The sequence below is a fragment of the Athene cunicularia genome (assembly GCF_003259725.1).
Source record: "Athene cunicularia isolate RWA chromosome Z unlocalized genomic scaffold, athCun1 chrZ_part3, whole genome shotgun sequence".
Taxonomy (NCBI): Eukaryota; Metazoa; Chordata; class Aves; order Strigiformes; family Strigidae; genus Athene; species Athene cunicularia.
The window spans coordinates 4,498,785-4,517,527 of NW_020799144.1; the positions used below are offsets into that span (position 1 = coordinate 4,498,785).

The following is an 18,743-nucleotide window of genomic DNA, read 5'->3' on the forward strand; positions in this document are numbered from 1 at the left end:
CAAAGATTTTTGTAAAGGACCATCCATAGCAAATTTTGAATGAATGAACAGACAGTGTGGTCAGTGTGATGTCTCTGTGTGGTCTTCAGTCATCTTGTATTCAAATTTAATCACAACTTATAAGGCACCTTTTGAATGAACCTTCAGTCTGTCTTAATAACTGGTAAAGAGCAGGTTTTAAAATAAAGTTATTTTGTTTAGTCTTCTGAATTCTGTGTTTAGTGTTCATCTTTCAAACTTTTTTTCTGCCAAATCAAGAAGGCTTAGACCTTGCATTTGATTTTGGGATAAATATTAGAAGATTTTGTGTATACATGTGTATAAAACCAGCCCATTTTTTTCACATAGCCCAGTGATTCCAGAAGCTTAAGTGCTGCAAGAAAAAATGTCCATATAGGAACACTTGTGAAGGTGTTGTAAGAGTTTCCCATACTCCCTGAAGCAGCATGATTGCATAAGCCCTTGGAGACATCTGGGCATAAAGTCTGTAATTTTTGTATGTCTTGCAGCCTTCACAAAGTTTAGAATATGTTACGAGGTCTGAGCATATTCCTTCACAGAGTATGCTCAAGACCTTGCTCTGAGACTGGTGAGCACACTGTCCTGGGAACAGTCCCACTGAAAAGGTATTCTGAATCAGGAGCAGGAGTGCAAGACTAATCATGATGATACTTTCAGAGGAAAAATAAACAGACTAGCAGCAACCTGAAGTCTGTGGAGAAGAATGCAGTTATATCCATTGAGTTCAGGGTAAGCTTAACTCAGTTGCCATAAGTAGAAATTTAGAAACTCTACTAGAATTTGTAATAATGGACTGCCCATACTGATGCAGTGCTGCAGTTGAACATTTTTTCATATTTACGCTTTTTTTGTTAATAGAAAGGTGACGTTTCTGGGAAGCAATGAATGGTTTCCTAACCATGGTATAGCCAGAAAGTATGACTTGATGCAGTATGTGAAGTTCTCTGCCCTGCATATTGAACAACACACTACACTGTGGTATCAGTCTGTTATGGTCAAATGGAGTATAACAGCCATCTCTTTCTTCTTACCACTTCTATTCTGTCTAGGTTTTTACCCTTAATATAGCTTGCTTGTTGCAGGAGTTTTTTGTACATAGTCTGTAATCCTTTTTTTTGGAATGTCATTGTATTTTCCAGCACAGGTCCATGCTGAACCTGAGTGGTGGGCCACAGAACATCCTCAATACTTTCTCTTTTCCTCAGAGCTACCTGTTAATTTTTAAATGTAATAGATAAAGTTACTGGATCTCAGGGCATACACAAATAACACTTGACTAAAGAATATATTATCTGAGTTCATAATTGCTTAGTTAGTGTTTGTAGAAATCTACTTTTGAGTTTCAGCAATCCTATGTGTATTTGCAGATGAAGGCAAAGTATTGAAACTGTAGACGTGTCACAACACATCGCTAGATCTCTTCCTATGCTTCCATTACTCATGCAGTAGCCTCTTGTGGTGTGCCAACAGTGCATACTATGCTATTGATAAATGTTTTGCTCAGTGTTTTGCTGTTATCCTGACTGAATTATGTGATCAAGTCAGAGAATATCAAGTACTTGGTCTTTGCAGACCATCCATCAGTTCTGTCATTATAGTTACTAGCAATGGACTCCTTGCTGTGAAAATGTATGAGTTTATTGCCATTGTTCTTTGAACAGTCCCACTTCCATGGCCATGTTAAGCTGTTGCTGTCAGCAGAATCATAACTTCTGCTATGTTTATCTCTGAGATAAGAGGAAAGAAAAAGTCACAGTGCCTTGGGCCTGTGAACTCTGGAGCCTCTCTGTATCTTCTGTCACAGGTGGAGTTCTCCAGTGTACTCATAACAAATTGCACCCCATTAGACATTACTTCCATAACATTCAGCTTCCAGGAACATCACTAAAGGGTAAGTTGGCAGGCTGACCTATCGTGAAGATCTAATGTTTTAAGACACACTGAACTGGAAATTTTGAGGGGTGAGTGGAGGATTTAAGAGACTAGTATTGACACTCTCAGGATTTTAGAAATCAAAAATATAAATAGGTTTCTTGTGAGTAAGCAGGAGGAAATAAAAAATCCATTTTCTCTATGATTTATTCATGGTTCTTATTCCATGGAAGAGCCAGCTTGAGCCTGGCATCTACAGATACTCCTCAAAATGCCAAAGTGAAACCTTTAAAAAAGTCTTTTCTTGCCTGCCAGCACACTGACCTGGCAGAACTCTTCCAGTAAACATGTGTCATAGAAATGGGTCTGTAGTAGTTTGAAGCTTCCCATCCAGATTCTTAGTAGTCCTTTTTTCAGGAATGCACAGCTGACATCATCCAGGTGCTAGTAGCTAATTTGTCTTTGGCAGCACTCTCTGAGATGTAGATGATCTGCATCTGTCACAGATGAAAGTATTGACATGGTAATAATTTAGGAAAATAGACTATTTGTCATGGATGAAAGTATTGACACGGTAATAATTTAGGAAAATAGACTAGATTTATTAATAACTATCAACTATTTGTCAATACAAAATAACTCAGAAAGAAAAGCGACTTATCCAGGTTCTAAAATGACAAGATTCACTAACTCACTTAACGGTACCTTAATTTCTACACATATGTACATGCGCATACACAAACCAGACATATACATACAGGAACAAAGGGGTTTGGATTCGGTAAAATGAACACAAAAGGGACAAGCACACAGGAACAAGGGTAAGGGTACGTACCCCCACACACACCTCCACCAATAAACAGGTGAAATAGAAGCTAGCTCAAAGAAAATTTCCCTCTCGAGTTTAGAGCAAATACTCCCAATGCCTCGGCATTCCTCAACGGGCGATAATTGAGACTCGAGCGGGGGGACTTCGCCCTGGCCTTCCGTCTGGGGCAGATGAGACCTTAAGCGTTTTGGTACCTGAGAGGCGTCCCAGTTCATGCTGGTCACAGGCCCGCTGCGATCCAGGAGAGCTCAAAGGGTCTCTCTGGTGGTCGCAGTTTATAGGGTCCAAGATAACTGACTTTTGTCAAATATTATCTGGTGCCTTCGGGCAGTTGCACAAGAATTTGAATAACATGCAACCCTGTTATTGTTCCATCTGATCACATCCCAGGCACAGGTGTGTCAGGCCATCAGGAGATGATGGGCCATTATAACAGTTTCTGAGCAATTGGGGGGGGCAGGAGCCAGGCTCCTCAAGGTTATCAGTCCTTATCTCCACAGATTGGTGTATGGCCTGGGGGAATGTGGATGGAATCACACCTGGCACCAAGCAGCCCAACAAGGAGGGCAGGGAGGGGTAAGAATTGCACCACCACAGCATCTTACATAGTTTCTTAGTGCTCAGAGCCAAAACACACGGACTCAAAGCCTGCAAGCACAGAATTTATGGAAACTAGCACCTGTGCTACTGTGTCCCTCCTCTTTAAGGATGCTTATGGATAATTGCTGAGGCCAAGACCACATTCACTCATCATCCTGCTTTACAGACAGGAAATTTTAGAGTGTCCAGATACATAAAGTTGTCAAATCTCTGTCAGGTTTTACACACAAGTTTTATCTGTCCTTCAGTGTCTTATCTTTCAGGCTGTATGTCACAGTGTGACCATATACATTCCCATACCCTTAAAAGGTGATTGATGTTACACACCGTATGAGCAATGGTAGAGATCATATAAACTTAAGTTAAACCTATAGATAAAAATGTATAGACATTAAAACATTAAATGTGAAGATAAATGAATGTTTGCTCCTCAGATGATTAATGTTAAACATATAGATAAACCAGTCTTTTCAGACAGAAACTCAAAAGTGTATGTTTAGCTCTATCACTGCTTACCCTTGCTAGTATAAGTGCACTTAGTCTTGCTGTAGGTTTTCAAAGCTGTGCTAAAGCCGATAGCAAATCTCTGTAAATCCCATCTTCAGTTAAATTGTCCTTGTGTAATAAAAACAATATGGGGATCTGACCAGTATTTCAATTTCATTTATAAGGTGAAAGGAAAGGCAGAAGCATGGATGGTATCTGTTGTGTGTCTTGAGGAGTGGAGTGGGACTATATATTGTTTTTCTGGCATATATAGAAAAGTATTTTATTACTTTGTATGGAAAGCAGGTACCCTGAAGAAATATTTTATGCTTCTGTGTTTGAATTTCTTTAGGCCTTTCATTTATGAAAATTAAGGCCTAATGAGTGTTTTGTTGTTCTTGTAAATGAAATAAAAGTAATTCCTGCAGACTAGCCTATAGCAAAAGATATTAAGTTAAAATAATCTTTGCCTTATTCTCCTTTCAGTTCTGTGACATTCAGTAGGCTTTAAATGAAATAACAGAAAATGTTTACAGTTTTCAAGACCCGAAGAGTTCATGCAGCTGAAGCTGTTGCAGTGTAGAAATGTTCTTTATATAATAGTTAAAACTCTGTTGATAAGATGGTGTTGCCCCTGAGTAGTGGGGCCAGAGGTGTTTCTTCTAAAGGTAGTATTCAAGGCTGTTTAAACTCTTTGATATTCCAGACTTCAGTGAGTGGAAATTAGATGATGGATGCTGAGTAAGGGAAGGCTTCAGAGAGTACTGACCCTGTTCTGTTAAGGAGAAAATTTTACTCTAGTGAAATAAGGGTGCCTCCCTTTCTCAATTGAATATAATAGAGCAAATGAACTTATTCTGGTGTAGTTGTTTTAAAATATTCCTTTCATTTATTCCTCTTTAAAATTTTTGGTCCTGTAGTGTATTTGATTTTTATTGACTTATTTTCATTCACAAATTTTATTAGCAAATGAATCTTGCAAAAGTAGTTGGTTGTGGTCAAGTTTGTGCAACATTTGAAATTGTTTCTGTAATTGTCCTTTGCTAGTGACATCAAAATAATATGCTACTTAGCTTCATGATACTTTAAAATAAACAGGATACTCTTGTGCATTGATCTTCCAGACTAATTTTTAATGAAATTAGTGGTAAAACTTCTTTTGATTTCTGGGTACCAGATGGTCTCCGAGGCATCTGAAGAGTCAGATTCTTATCTATTCATGACATATTGGAAGGATCTGTTTACATGAAAGTAGTGCCTTTGTGTGGGCAATAGTAGTTTTTGAGTGCCTTGTAAATCCAAGCCTTACTAGCCTATACTTTAATAGTAAAGCTAGTCTTATAGGGGCATAGGCAATCAAAATATTCAAATCCTCTTTGTGCACCTTTAGTTCCTGTTTTGGAATTACACTGGATTCAAAACCTGTCAGTTAATGATAGCTTTTATGCATACTTCACAGTATGAGTGTGTGGGGGTGTGTTTTCATGTGTGGATTTGTGTGTGTATGCATGCATGCCTGCTGACATAACCTGAAATCTCTTGGAAAGTGTTGTCATCTGTGAGCATAAAGTCCTGTGTACTCTGTTTCCTATTCCAGAATGATTTGAAATGGGTTTTCTTTTATGAGATGAATATGTTACTGTAAAATGCAGGAGCACTTTGAGGAGCTGGACTTTACCCACCGGGCTACAGAATCATGGTGTGTCTTCTGCTGCCTTCTGACGTTGTGAGTCTTCCTTTCAGCACAGTGGCGTCAAGATGGCATGAAGAGTGCAGGCTCCCAGGTTCATCAGTTTTCTGTTGATAAACATACTTCCCTGCAAAACAGTAGAAAGAGATTTGAGTATCCGTAGTTCTAGAACTACCGCCAAAAAACCTGAATGATATATGAAAGACAGACAACCGTCTCTGGCTCTGCTCTGAAATTAAAACAATGACCACTGCCTTTGGTACTGAACCTGATGCAACCAATGCATACCAGGAACATGCTGAGTGTTTCTTGGAGGAAAGATGGATATCCTTTCTAGTGTTTGAACATCAACTGGGGCTTATATGGTAGGGAGGGACTGACCTTTTCCAGTAAGGCAGTTCTGAGAAAACAAAGGAAGGAAAACTTTGTGTGCCTGGGAAGGTCCTCAGTTGAACAAGGGCCTGGATTGGCAGCGACTGAAGACAGAGTTGCTCAGGTTGCAGTTATAGATTTCTGAACAGTGAATCTCGCTTAGCTCTCCGATGTTTGAGAGTACTTAAGTGTGCTGGGAGGGGGTTGCTTGCTTCTTTTTTCCTCATCTGATAGGTTCATTCAATTTTACAACCTTCTAACAGTTATAAAAACAGAGTAGTGAAAAGCATCTGTTGTGTTACCCCCAGATCTTATGTTATAAAAGCAAAAATAGTTAAACATGTAGAAGCAGATTTAAAAGCCCCAACTGGCTCTTGCTTGTCAGCCTGCAGAATTCTCTCCTAGGATGCCAGACTTTATTCCAGGCTGTGCTGTTATAAATCAGGAAAGTCAGGGACTAGGATTCTGTTGTTAGATTTTTTTGTTCGTAGTTTTCTGGACCAGAACTTCTGACCTTCCACTAAACTTCCCTTGCACACTGCTGTATAATTGTCTTTCCCTATCTCATTAAAGAACTACAAGTTGTTTTGCGGAGAAATCACTCTATAACTTTTGGGTTATAAAGTGGGTATGTTTATTCAGCGCTGGGCGCATGGGGGATCGCTTCACCACAAGCATGCGCATCGTTTGCAGCTCCTGTCTGGCTTATATGTTACAAAATAGTGCATATTCATAAAACGCCTATACATATACATAGTCTACCCCCACCTCCCCTCGCTTCTCATGGTAATCAGGTCTCCTCTTCTTCTTCACTGATGAACTTTTCTCCCTGTCGCTCTGCACAGCCTCAGTTGTTCTCTGGCTTTCTTCCAGACCAATGTTTTGGGGTTGTCTGTTTTTCAAAGACTAGGAGGGACTTCTTTTTTGGGCTAGGAGTTAATCACCTAGCAACGTTATCAGTACTTGATGTCTTTTTCGAACAGTCCCACACGCCTCCCCTTGTTTTTGCGCAGGCCTTGCACCAACAATCTAAGATTGTTTAGACTTCCTGTCTCACATTTTACTGGAGAGAAAAATAACTTATTTAAAACTTCTGAATCACCTCTAAAAGGAACTATCGATATGCACTGAGGATGTTTTCATACACATACAAGTTATCACAGATATCAAAGGGCTGGAAAATGACTTGCATTAGGAGACACAAAGGCAGTGATCTCAGATGTTAGAACTGCCTGAATATGTCTCCTAAAGGCCCACTGAAAAGGAATTTAGCACAGTAATGATCTGAAGATCGAATGTTTCCTTTGTGATATTAACCTTTCAACTACAGTTACTTGTTAATGGCATGCCATGAGTTCTGGGAAATACAAGTCCTCTGTTTTTCATTTAACTGCTGAAACATCTGTGTCTTGGGGACAGAAGGCTGTTTTGTCTGCTTCTGAGTGCATCTCCAAGACCATGCTGCTTCCTTCTTCTAATAATGTTTCATACCGCTGCATCTTGCTGCATCAGTTAAGCCCAAGAGAGGCCCTTAGAACAGCATGTTTCTTCCAGTGTCCCTGTGAAATTAATGGTGAACCAGAATGTTTGTTTCCTGAAGACATCAGAAGTTAATAAAAAAATAAAAGCCACGCTGGCCAGTGGTGCACTCAGCCTGGAAAGCTGAAACCATGTCATTACCCAGAAATTGACACACCATAGTAAGTATTGTAGGAACAAAGTTATTAAAAATCTGCAAGGTGGAAAGTTTCTCCATTGATATCTTAGTGAGGCTCCAGTGTTCATACATTTTTTTTTCCTTACATTCGCTCATCGGTTAGTAAACTCTCTTTTCCCATCCTAAGCTGTTATATTGCCAAATGGCTGCTGTATTTTCTGTCCCAGGAAAGGCTGCATTTTGTTCATGTGTACTACAGTTTCTGCTTTGGCAGAGAGAGCTCTAAATTATTCTAATGATTCTCAAATCCTATTTTAGACTAGGTATATATTAATTCCATATAAAGTTGTTCAAATGCAATGCTCCAACAAATCTCATTTTGTTACTGTGGTGAAGATGGATCTTCCAGGGCAGGTGAGTTACACTGTCACACAACCATGACTCTGCAGCTTTTTATGACATTTACTGTTCTCATTGCCTCGAAGACCTACAGATCTATTCTAATAGGTTTATCAGCCTGATTATTGTCTGGGGTAAAACTAGTCTTACATGGTACAGGCAGCAAGAGTATTTGGTATTGCAGTGTTTCTTTTCTGTTCATTTGCAGCAGCAGCAGAAGGATGACAGGAAGGATGTCAGATTGTACCCAGGAACAGCCTTTGTAAATTTGCATAAAATCTAAGGGATCTGGCTTATGCAGCACAAGGTTCTATGTCACTCTGTCCTCTGATTTTGGGGAGAGTCAGTTCAGGTGATTTGCATACTTAGGTGTTTCACAGTATTTGCATTATGAGACACCTATTCTGGTAAAATTGTTAATTAAATGGCAAAATTCAGTGCCATTACTCATTTCTTGATATATGGCAGCAGGGAGACGTGTTGTGGATGTTCAAGTAGTGCAAAGGCTCAAACAATTTTCTGATCTGTACCCTGTTCCATTTAGAGTTCTCTCCAGGACAGCACATGAGTACCTTTGTTGAAAATCTGACAGTGGGCCTGCCTGCTGATTTATTCGCTCATGAGTAACATTGTTAGAGACAGTCCCATTTAAAAAGATGACACCATTTTGCTTAGAAAGGCATATAATCTCGAGTGTTTTCCTTCTGCTCTCTCTGATATGAGAGCAGCAAGAAGGGCAGTATCAGAAGGATTCAGGTACATGGCTAGTTTATCCCTAATATTTTGCATCTGTCTGCTTATTTCTGTGAGGAACAAAGTCCAGTAAAACTGATATTGTTCTCTTTGACCCTTGAGACAGACACTTTCTTGACTAACAAACTGTGATAACATTAAAATCTGCTTGGATCAGGGTAGGTGTTTTTGCAGCAAAGCTTCCAGCAATAGCTGAGGGCATCTTCTGCAAATTTTTATACTTGGGGCAGGGATAGGAGAAGGAAAACATGGAAGGAGGAGGGGAGGAAGGGTTTGGTTCAGGTGCCTTCTTCAAATTATTACTTTCTGCTAACACTGTTTTCTTGCTCCTTATTAAAAAAAAAATTGAAAAAAATCTTACTTTACCAGGTTGGTATGTTTTTAGGCTGTGTTTGCAATAGTATAGTGTCAATCATTTTGCCAGTGGACATGCGAGTTTCTCTTCTTTCCCCCATCTGTATTTAAAAAAAGAGTTCATTATGGCTGTGGCCTGTAAAAGGACTTTCGAATGTGCAGCAAAATTTCTGTGCACAATTGCCAAAGGGCTTACCAGCTTCCCTTGAGTAAAGCAAGACATCAAACCTCACAAATACAGAAGGTCAAAGCTACTCATGCCTTTGGCATCACAGAAGATTTAACTGGGCAGTCATTTTCCTTGCAACTTACAGGCAGGAGTGTGAGCCAGTCAGTCACATGTAACATTACAGGCGAAAAGTCTAGGCTGCTCTGGTATCTCAGCATTGACTTTCTGGGACCATATACTTTCTGACTCTTGCCTAGAGATAATCAATCAAGCAACAAAGACAAATTGTATCATGACTCTTCTTCTGTTGCTTCTCTAATCTGTGCAGCTGACCTAGTTCAGAGGAGGTTGTCATATGTATTGAAGTAAGACAATTTGATATTGTTGTATATCAGAATTTTTGCCTGTTGCGTTCATTGCAGAACTTGTTACCTTCCTTGATCTCCAACGAATTAACTTTTAGTCTCTCTGTCTTATCCCACCATTTTTTTGCATCATACAAAGAACAGGTTTTATATCAGCAGGGTTTAAACGAGAGGACCTTCATCATGGCATTAAAATATCTGTGTTTTAAACCAACAGACTATTAACTTACTGGTAATCACTGCATGTTATTGTGACCAGCCTTTTGGGCAGACAGCAGTCGTAATACTGCTTTTGGGGAGTGTTTTGAGTTTTGAGGAGAGCCCTGACACAGTGCAGTTGTCATGTATGTGGAATACTCAGAGAAAAAAGGCAACAGATCAGTGACAGGACTCACATTGTTAGCACTGTGCTGTATGTCCGGTTAGTGATGTATAGATTAGATCTGGATCCTTACTCCAGCACAGGAGCAAATCACCTGCCAGCAAAATAAGAACATCTAAGGAATGAAGTAGATAGCCTACAGAGAGCTGTGGATATAAGACTGTTTTCAAAAAGAAGGGAGAAATCCCCCCATTTTCTGATGGAAAAGAACTTGATAAATGGATTGGGGAAGTTGAGTTTTGGAAGTTGTAGAGTCCTACTCATGTTAGAAATGAATGGCCTTTTCTATCAAGTCAACACAGTCAAAAAGGTCAAGCGAGTATGAGGAGTTTGGAGCAAAGGGGAAATGACATGATTCTTCCCCTGTGCTGCTGTGGTGCATCTGTCGCCAGGGTATATATAGATGCAGCTTTTCTGCAGGAGGCCTTCTGTTAGTACAGCACCGGCAAGTACAGCACACACTCCAGAGAGGTATGGATGGGTACAGTCATGCTGGCTGTGTTTGTTACTGGTTATACCATGCCTATCCACTACCCACTGAATTGTTTCCCAATTGCATATATAGCCCTGAATTAAAGGAGCTTCTACTGTGTGACTGGGACATTTGAAAGCTCCTTGCACGTTCCCGGGGCATAATGGGGAGCTCTGGGATTTTGAACATGAAGTTAACAAAAAGGATCCTTCTGTTGCTTTCTTGTCATGCAGAAGCACTGAGGCTCAGCTTGCAGATGAATCAAGGCTCCAGTTCACTCATCCATAAATACTTTTTTCAACAAATAGCAGCTACCTCCAAAATATCAGTGTCATCTTTGTGTTTCTTTGCCTTTTGATAATCATAACTCAGCAATCTAATTTGGTGTTTCTACATTCTGTCTCTTTATAGTATCACACTGCACCTAGTAAGATAGTCATCTTTCTTGGAAGTTTCTTTCACTGTTGAAAAGAATCCAAAGTTTAAATAAATACTTGGACTTTTGGTGGGTTTGAGTTGTTGTTTTTTCTCTTCCTCTTCTTTTTTAACTACAGAGTACCAGGAAAGGAATTATTAAACCTAGACTCCATGTTAAATGAGGGCTTGGAGGGAGAAAAGTCAAAGGTTACTGTGTCTGAGCTGAAGGACAGAGAACAGACTCCTTAACAAGTCAAGGATCTAAATCTAAGCTACTCCATTCCCAAGAGCCACTTGTAATTATTATGTTCTGTGGTTGATTTATTTATAACTATAGCAGTTGCAGTGGGAACAAAACATTAGGCCAAATTCTGACCTCAGAATATAAATCTAGAATCATTTCACTCTGATTTTTAAAATTTTGATAGCATTTCTTCAGATTCATTCTACCATAACTGAGATCAGACTCTGTTCTGTTGTGTTAGGGTTTTTTTCTTTGAAATTGTATTTCCCATCCTTTTGTCTAATTTTGAATACAAAGAGCAGCAGAGTATATGCTTAAAGTAGTGCTGCAGCCACTTTCATATGTTCATCTGTACGTTGAGGCTGACCAGACTTTGAGCCTCCTCTGTAAACTCCGTGGACAGACTGGCTGGCATGCTCTCCAGGGCTAAGCACTCTATCTCACTGTACAGCTACCAATTGCTTTCAGTGATACAAGGAGGCACTTTTAAACTACTGAGGACACTGTCAGTTCATAAACCAGTTTTGCAGGAAGAGGAAAGAAGTCAGAGGGCCATTATGCCATACCCAGGTAATAAATCTGTGGTAGCAGCAGTGTTTCATTGTTTATTTAAGAGTAAATAAAACAGATAGCTTTGCTTCCACAACGACAAATGAGACTACACAGCCTGTCTGAAAACTTAATACACTTGAGGAGCAGTGAGAATGCTGCAAGTTTATTATGCACCAGCTTTTTTTTTTTTTTCTCTGTGTTAGTTATGTGTCCTCAAATTGACTGCCTAACACGTCTAAAAAGCTGTCAGATGAAAGTCCTCACTCGCAGCAGAAACAGTGCTCTATGGCCTTTGCACTTACTGCCTGTAACTTAAGTGGGAACATGGGCTGTAAAGAAGTTAAAGGATTTGTCATCTTGGTTTATTCAGCTTGTTTTAGTCAGTTAATACATGAGTTTCTTCATTGTAGTAACATTCTTCAGTAACAATCATATATCAACCCATGGAAGATGAAACTAATTATTCTCCATTTTGAGACGTGCCTGTTCTGGATCAGAAAACTGAGTGCCTTCAAGAATTCATCTCTCAGTTCATTGAAGCAGCTTGCAGGGACAAGTGCCAGCTATTCTCCTTCCCCCTTTTTAAAAACTTAACATTTTCTTGGGTATATTTAAAAATTGTGGTTTGGGTAGCTTTTACAAAAATGTAAAGCAGGCTGCTGCTGTAATCATGCTTGAATTTAGCCATGCTCTGATGGCTGAGGTGTGATTACCTGATTGATAAGCAATTAAGTGTGGTTCCTGTTATGTTTTTTGATAGATTGTATTTATTTTGCCCTTGGAAATAGCAACAATTATTTGTTATAATCCAGGCGTTCGGCTAATTGCATGGAGTTTTGATTCAAACATTGCCAAGACATCTGTATGTATCGTCATTTCCATAGTTTAGCTATTTCACAAGTGGGATCCCCCAGGGATTGATACTGGGCCCAACCCTGTTTAGTATCTTCATAAGTGATCTGGGTGATGGGATCAAGTGTACCCTGATGAAGTTTGCTGATGATACCAAATCAAGTAGGGAAGTGGACACTTTGGACGGGAGAGGCGCCCTGCAGGAAGACATGGATAAGCTGGAAGAGTGGGCTAACAAGTTCAACAAGGCTAACTAACAACAGTGTAAAGTCTTGCCCCTGGGAAAACATAATCCTGGAGTGCAGCACAGGCTGGGATCTACCTGGCTGGGGAGTGGCTCTCTGGAAAGGGACCTGGGCGTCCTGGTGGATGACAAGCTCAACATGAGTGAACAGTGTGCTGCAGCGGCAAAGAAAGCCAACAGGATGCTGGGCTGCATCAACAACGGCATCACCAGCAGAGAAAAAGATGTCATTATCCCACTCTTCTGAGCGCTTGTCAGGCCACACGTGGAATACTGTGTTCAGTTTTTGTCCCTGCTATACAAAAAAGATGTGGACAGGCTGGAGAGTGTCCAGAGGAGGGCCACAAAGATGATCAAAGGACTGGAAAGCCTGTGTATGAGGAACGGCTGAGAGAACTGGGTTTGTTCAGCCATGAGAAGAGGCTTAGGGGAGACCTCATCACCATGATCCAGTATTTAAAGGGTGGTTACAAAGAAGATGGAGACTTCCTTTTTACGAAGAGTCACATGGAGAAGATGAGGGGTGATGGGTACAAGTTACTCCCGGGAAGATTCACATTGGACAAAAGAGGAAAATTTTCCACAATTTTTCACTGATATAATCTCCCCAGGGAATTGGTGGATTCCCCAACACTGGATACTGTTAAGATTCAGCAGGACAGGGTGCAGGGTCATCTCGTCTAGGCCGTGCTTTTGCCAAGAAAGGCTGGACCAGATAATCCTTGAGGTCCCTTCCAACCTGGTATTCTTTGATTCTGTGATTCTGTGATGTCTTGTTTCATGACCTGAGCATTTAGGCCTCCTCCATAACCTTTGATATTAGCTTTAGCATTGAATTGAATGGATGTGACAACCAAAATCAAACATTTCTTAAGGAGATAAAGTAGTTGTGCTTTGATAGATGTAGCTATTTCTCTGGTTCCCAGTTTGTACGTCAGGAGTAAGAAGGGCTGAACTGCATCTCTGAAGCTACTTGAAACTATATCAAGAGGATTTGCCTCTGATGAATCCAGTAGAGACCAAACAAACTGAAGACACTTTCCTACCTTATCTGTGCCACAGCAATAGAAAATGTAGATGCAGTTTGGGGATGCACTGACCAGAACACTTCTGCATGCTGATGTGCTTCCCCACTTGCATGCTAACAGGCACAGCTGTGTTCACATCTGCAGTAGATATACCCTGGTTTCTCCTTGGCCAGGGAGTCCAAAGTAAGGCATATGTTTCTATTGATGGGACCCAGACTAGTGACAGCCACAGTTGATAATTTATGTAATCTATAATCAAAAATCTGTTTTCAGTGTGGAAATTCTCACCATTATGTCCTCACGTCCTCCACAGTGAAACTGGGCAATTTGTCCATTAATTCACCACTCTTACAAGTGCCAAACATTATTCAATAGGAGGCTAAAATTTGAAAACTAGAAAGCTTACAACAGTGTCACATTAATATCTCCATATTCTTTCTGCAAATAATAAACATTTTTCTTGTTAAGAGCATGAGCTGGGCTTTTAGGGAGTATGGGACTGGTTTGGTGTGAGGCTTTGGGTTTTTTTAAAAAGAAGCAGTAAGTTACAGTTGTAGTTCAAATCTAACTAAAATGTGAATTATAACTAAAAAATCAGGAGGATGTGCAACAAAGAAAAGTAGCAGTAGAGTTTCGAGCATGGCACTACAGTCATCATGTCCAATGCACAATCATAGAATGAGATGGGGCAGCTCAGTGCTACACAATGCCATGCACGATCAGTCTTTAATGAAGGATGGTTTTGAAGGGATTATTGGTGCCACACTGGATGCCTCACTGTTTAGTTGCAAATGTTGCTTTTTCTGCTGCTTTGGAGTCTCCAGCTGCAAAGTGGTGTAACTTCAAAGATATTCTGGAAGAGTTGTTTCTGTGTGTCTGTAAGAGTTTTTCTATTAAAAGAGCAATCATAGTGGTACACGTAACTGGAAGGAAGGTGAAAGCAAGGGTCCTTCAGTCAGTTATTTCAAATTCATTATTAAGTTTGATGCTATGAAATGCTGCTGTTGAATAAGATGAGCAGAAGAGTGTCTGTTTCTGGGATGAGCTCTGTATGTATCAGTATGAGGAACATCCACCTCAAGATTTAAAGCCATTGATGTTAATGGGACAGTGTGAACTGCAGTGAAAATCATGTTTCTGAACATTATAATACTCAGTGTTTATCCATTAAATTACTCAGGGAAAAAGGACCAGTACCTCTTGGTCTTGATCCATTAGAGTTGCTTAAGTATTTGTTTACTTTAGGAACTAGCAGTCAGATAAATGTATGGATTAAGTGATCTTCTGGATTGGAAAGCAGGTCTAGGAGGTCATAACCTATTTTGCAATTACAAACTCACACTTTGCTCCAAAGCTGTTGTCTTGGGAGTATGACAGAATGGTTATGACAACCCTGCCTTCTCTATTCACAGGTGTTCCCTTTCCAAAGAACTTCCTTCAGATCTGCAAGAAGATACTCTGCCGGCTTTTTCGTGTGTTTGTTCATGTCTACATCCACCACTTTGACCGTATCATCCTCATGGGGGCTGAGGCTCACATCAATACCTGTTACAAGCATTTTTATTACTTTGTGACAGAACTCAACCTCATAGACCGCAAAGAACTAGAGCCTTTGGTAAGTGTGTGGTCTGGAGAAAAGCTCTAGGAAATTTTCCTCCTACGTTCACTGAGCATTTCCCACACTTGTTGCAGTGGGTTTCTTCTGGGCATAAAGGTCCATGGTTGAACACAAACAGTTTAGAGGGATGAACTCTTGCCTCTGTCCATAGACCAATCCCATCTGCTGCAGTATTTGTGAGATGCTCAGTAGAAAGAGAAAAGCACAATGTATTTCGTATGGAAAAATACAAGGTGGGAAATACTGCCATACAAAGTGGGAAAATAGAAATTCATTTGTCTTCAGCTTCTTCCTGTACTATATATTTTATTATAATTTTATTCTGACTTTTTTCACTGGTCAGTAACAGCATGGGAGTACCATGTGAATGGAACAGTTGTCTATATAGAGGTGAATTGTTTTCTGTTTTTTTTAATCTTTAACTAAGTGTTTGTGAAAGTACTGAGTGTGTTAGATCCAGAGCACACTCTGGATCTAAGTGAGATGAATGAGGTGAGACAGAGGTTCAGATAATTAGCAGCGTAACAAAACCAGACACTTCCTTTTGGACTGAAATAGATCAAAATTAAATTCATTGTTTCCAAAAGTAAAGCTTCAGAAATGGAAACGCTTTTGCTGTTATTTGCAAATGCAAATCAAATCAACATGTAAGCAGAGAAGGAAAAGTAGGGTGTAATTCAGAAAACAGTTTATGCACAAACCCCCACTGTGGGCATTTAGCCAATTTAAAAGGGATCAAGGCAACATTTCTCCGTGGGTCAGAATCTGGAAAATACTGTGTTGTAGAGCTTATTGATGAAGTGCTAGAACCACTGGGATTTTTTTTTCCACAGAATCACAGAACAGCTGAATTTGGCTGGCACCTATGGATATCATGTAGTCCAAATCCCTGCTCAAAGCAGTGTCACCTAAAGAGGGCTGCCCAGGACCACGTCAGATTTTCAGTCATTCCATATAAAGGCACATTGCAAAGAGGTTTATAGAGTAGTTGGTATGAAACACTTCTGAAAGTGTGGCAAAGTGATGTTTACCTGAATTTTTTCAGGAATGGGAGCTGTTGCAGGTGTGGTGCTTGTATATGCTTATGCTGATTGAAGGGAGGGACTGTAAAGTCAGACAAAATAAGATGGTCTTGTTTCCAGTAGTTCACAAGGCCTCCTGAAAGACACTGCATATGGTATGTATTGATAGCTTGCAATGTATCTGTAGTTTCTTTCTAGATAGGAAAACTTAATATGCCACCTAATGTGTCCTAAGGTATAGAAGGAGGCCCTGCAAAAGAGAATTTCCCTGCCAGACTAGATCCTAGGTTAGCTGTGGCTGATAAATTCTGAGGATGTGTCACAAGCAAGATAAAAGGCAGGGTATCTCAGAGGTAGGAGGACATGCAGTCTTAAGGCTGTTGCTAGATACTTGCTTGCTTCTGGAATACATAGAGCACAGAAATTATTTGATGCTGCAGCTGGTGGTTAACAATATTCCTTCACTGAGCAGACAAAGAACTGGGGCCAGTGTGGCGCAGGAGGTGGCCCAAGTCCAGCAGCAGAGCAAGCTAGGAATGTCTCCAGCTGGTGTGTGCTTTCCTCTTGCATTCCAACATTGCCTCCCTTCACAAAATTATCCTTAGGATCATCATATGATGCATATGATTAACTTTGCTGAGATGCAGGTCTCCCAGAAAAATGTTTCACCTGCACTGGGGAAGCACTGTGTCAGCAAACTGACAAACCTCCAGCTGCTTCTGTCTTCCTGTCCTTGACATGGGTGGGTGTCAGCAATGTGGAAATGCAGAAGAAAACCATATGTCTGTATTTTCATCTTCAGCTGGGCAGAGAGAAGGGAAGGAGTTGCCAAACAAAAGCAGACGTTACAAATATCTGGAATTTTAATGCTGTAGTTGAGAACAACCTGTGCCCTGCCAGGTTCACCACGGCAGGAAATGAGCCCACATTATCTCCCATAATTAGAAAATGGGCCAAGAGCTGATTAAATAAACAGACTGCCACATGCTTTAATAAACAGGAAGGCAGTGGATTTATCAACATAAGTTCAAGAACGGAGAATAATTGGGGAAGCAGGCAGTAGATTAATAGTAATGTTAGCCTGCAGAACTTAAACTCTTTCTTTAAAATAGATTTTATGACCCTTTTGCAATCTGCTGCAGCAGTTATAAAACCCAATTAAGCAGATGAGTACAAATAGAATTCCCCTTTCCATTTGGGAGTTGCATCACTTGTCCTTTCTGCAGTCAAAGAGGGGGCTATAGTTTAAAATGCTGCATATCTTTCTCTCAACCCCAGCACTGTGTTAATTTTGGAGATCCCAAGTCTTTTCTTAGAGCAGTTTTATGTGGGGACAAAAAAGGAAGCTGGCACAGTCATTGACCCCACAGGTGGTCCTGAGGAAAAAAATGCATGTCAGTTGGTTTTTTGGGAGAAAAGAAGTCTGGAAGCATATCTGCCCTTTCCTGAAGCTAACAGGCAGACAAGGAAGACTGCACAGTGAGAGCTCTCAGAAGATCTTTAAGGTATGTCTCGATGGGGAGACTATCAGGAAGTAAGCTAAGGTTTGAATTTTAAGATGTGGCATTGGCTTTGTGCTGGCTCCCTGTATGACCAGCTTTATTTTCCACTGGCAGTAGTTCACCTTAATTCATTTCTGAGCCTCTTCCCATGGCCAAAACTGTCTAGTGGAGTGGTGCCTACTAGCTCCATCCCACCCTCCCCCAGTGTTGGTGAGTGCTTCTATAGGGTGCTTTAAACACTTCATCTAAATGTGCTTTTTAGTGAGAATCTTAATGCAGCTGCCTCAGCACAGTAACTTACTGTTGAAACAGCAACCACAGCTATGGCAAGTAATGCCCCTCTACTTCCTTCCTGTGATCCCTTTTCTCTAACAACAGATTTCGTAGTGTGTAATGTGCCAGAGTACTTTTTAAGCACATCACAAGCAAAACAGTCTTGTTTCGGGAAACTGTACTTAATTTATTGCCAGTTAACAAAATTTTTGATTACAGATCTGGCTATTGAGGAAAAAAATGTAATTAAACAAAACACTTGGTGAAGAAATGTCTTTCTTCCCCAGTCTCTAATTCAGTAAAAACTTTTCTTCTCCCCTTCCAGATCTCAATTTACCTTGGTTTTGCTACACATTAACACTCAGCTACTCCTAATCTCTTTGGTGAGATGAGGGGCAATGCAGGAGACCGGGGATGTGCATGCTGCTTCTTGCTTCTTAGTGTTTTCCTCCACTCCAGCATGGGTTTACTGTAGGACACTGGTGTCCCTGCTGTGGTGTGGGTTGCCCATGACCCACAGTCCCTTAAAGGGTGTTCCTGCTCTGGCACAGGGCACTTCCTTCCAAGAGT

General features: G+C 40.4%; 1 protein-coding gene across 1 annotated transcript in view; it reads left to right on the forward strand.

Annotated features, from left to right (window-relative positions):
* MOB3B (MOB kinase activator 3B) overlaps positions 1–18,743 on the forward strand; it is a 67,526-nt gene that overhangs the window by 32,822 nt on the left and 15,961 nt on the right. Inside the window, exon 3 of the mRNA XM_026866573.1 lies at positions 15,171–15,373. Coding sequence (XP_026722374.1) covers positions 15,171–15,373 — 203 coding nt within the window. The remainder of the gene's footprint in view (positions 1–15,170; positions 15,374–18,743) is intronic.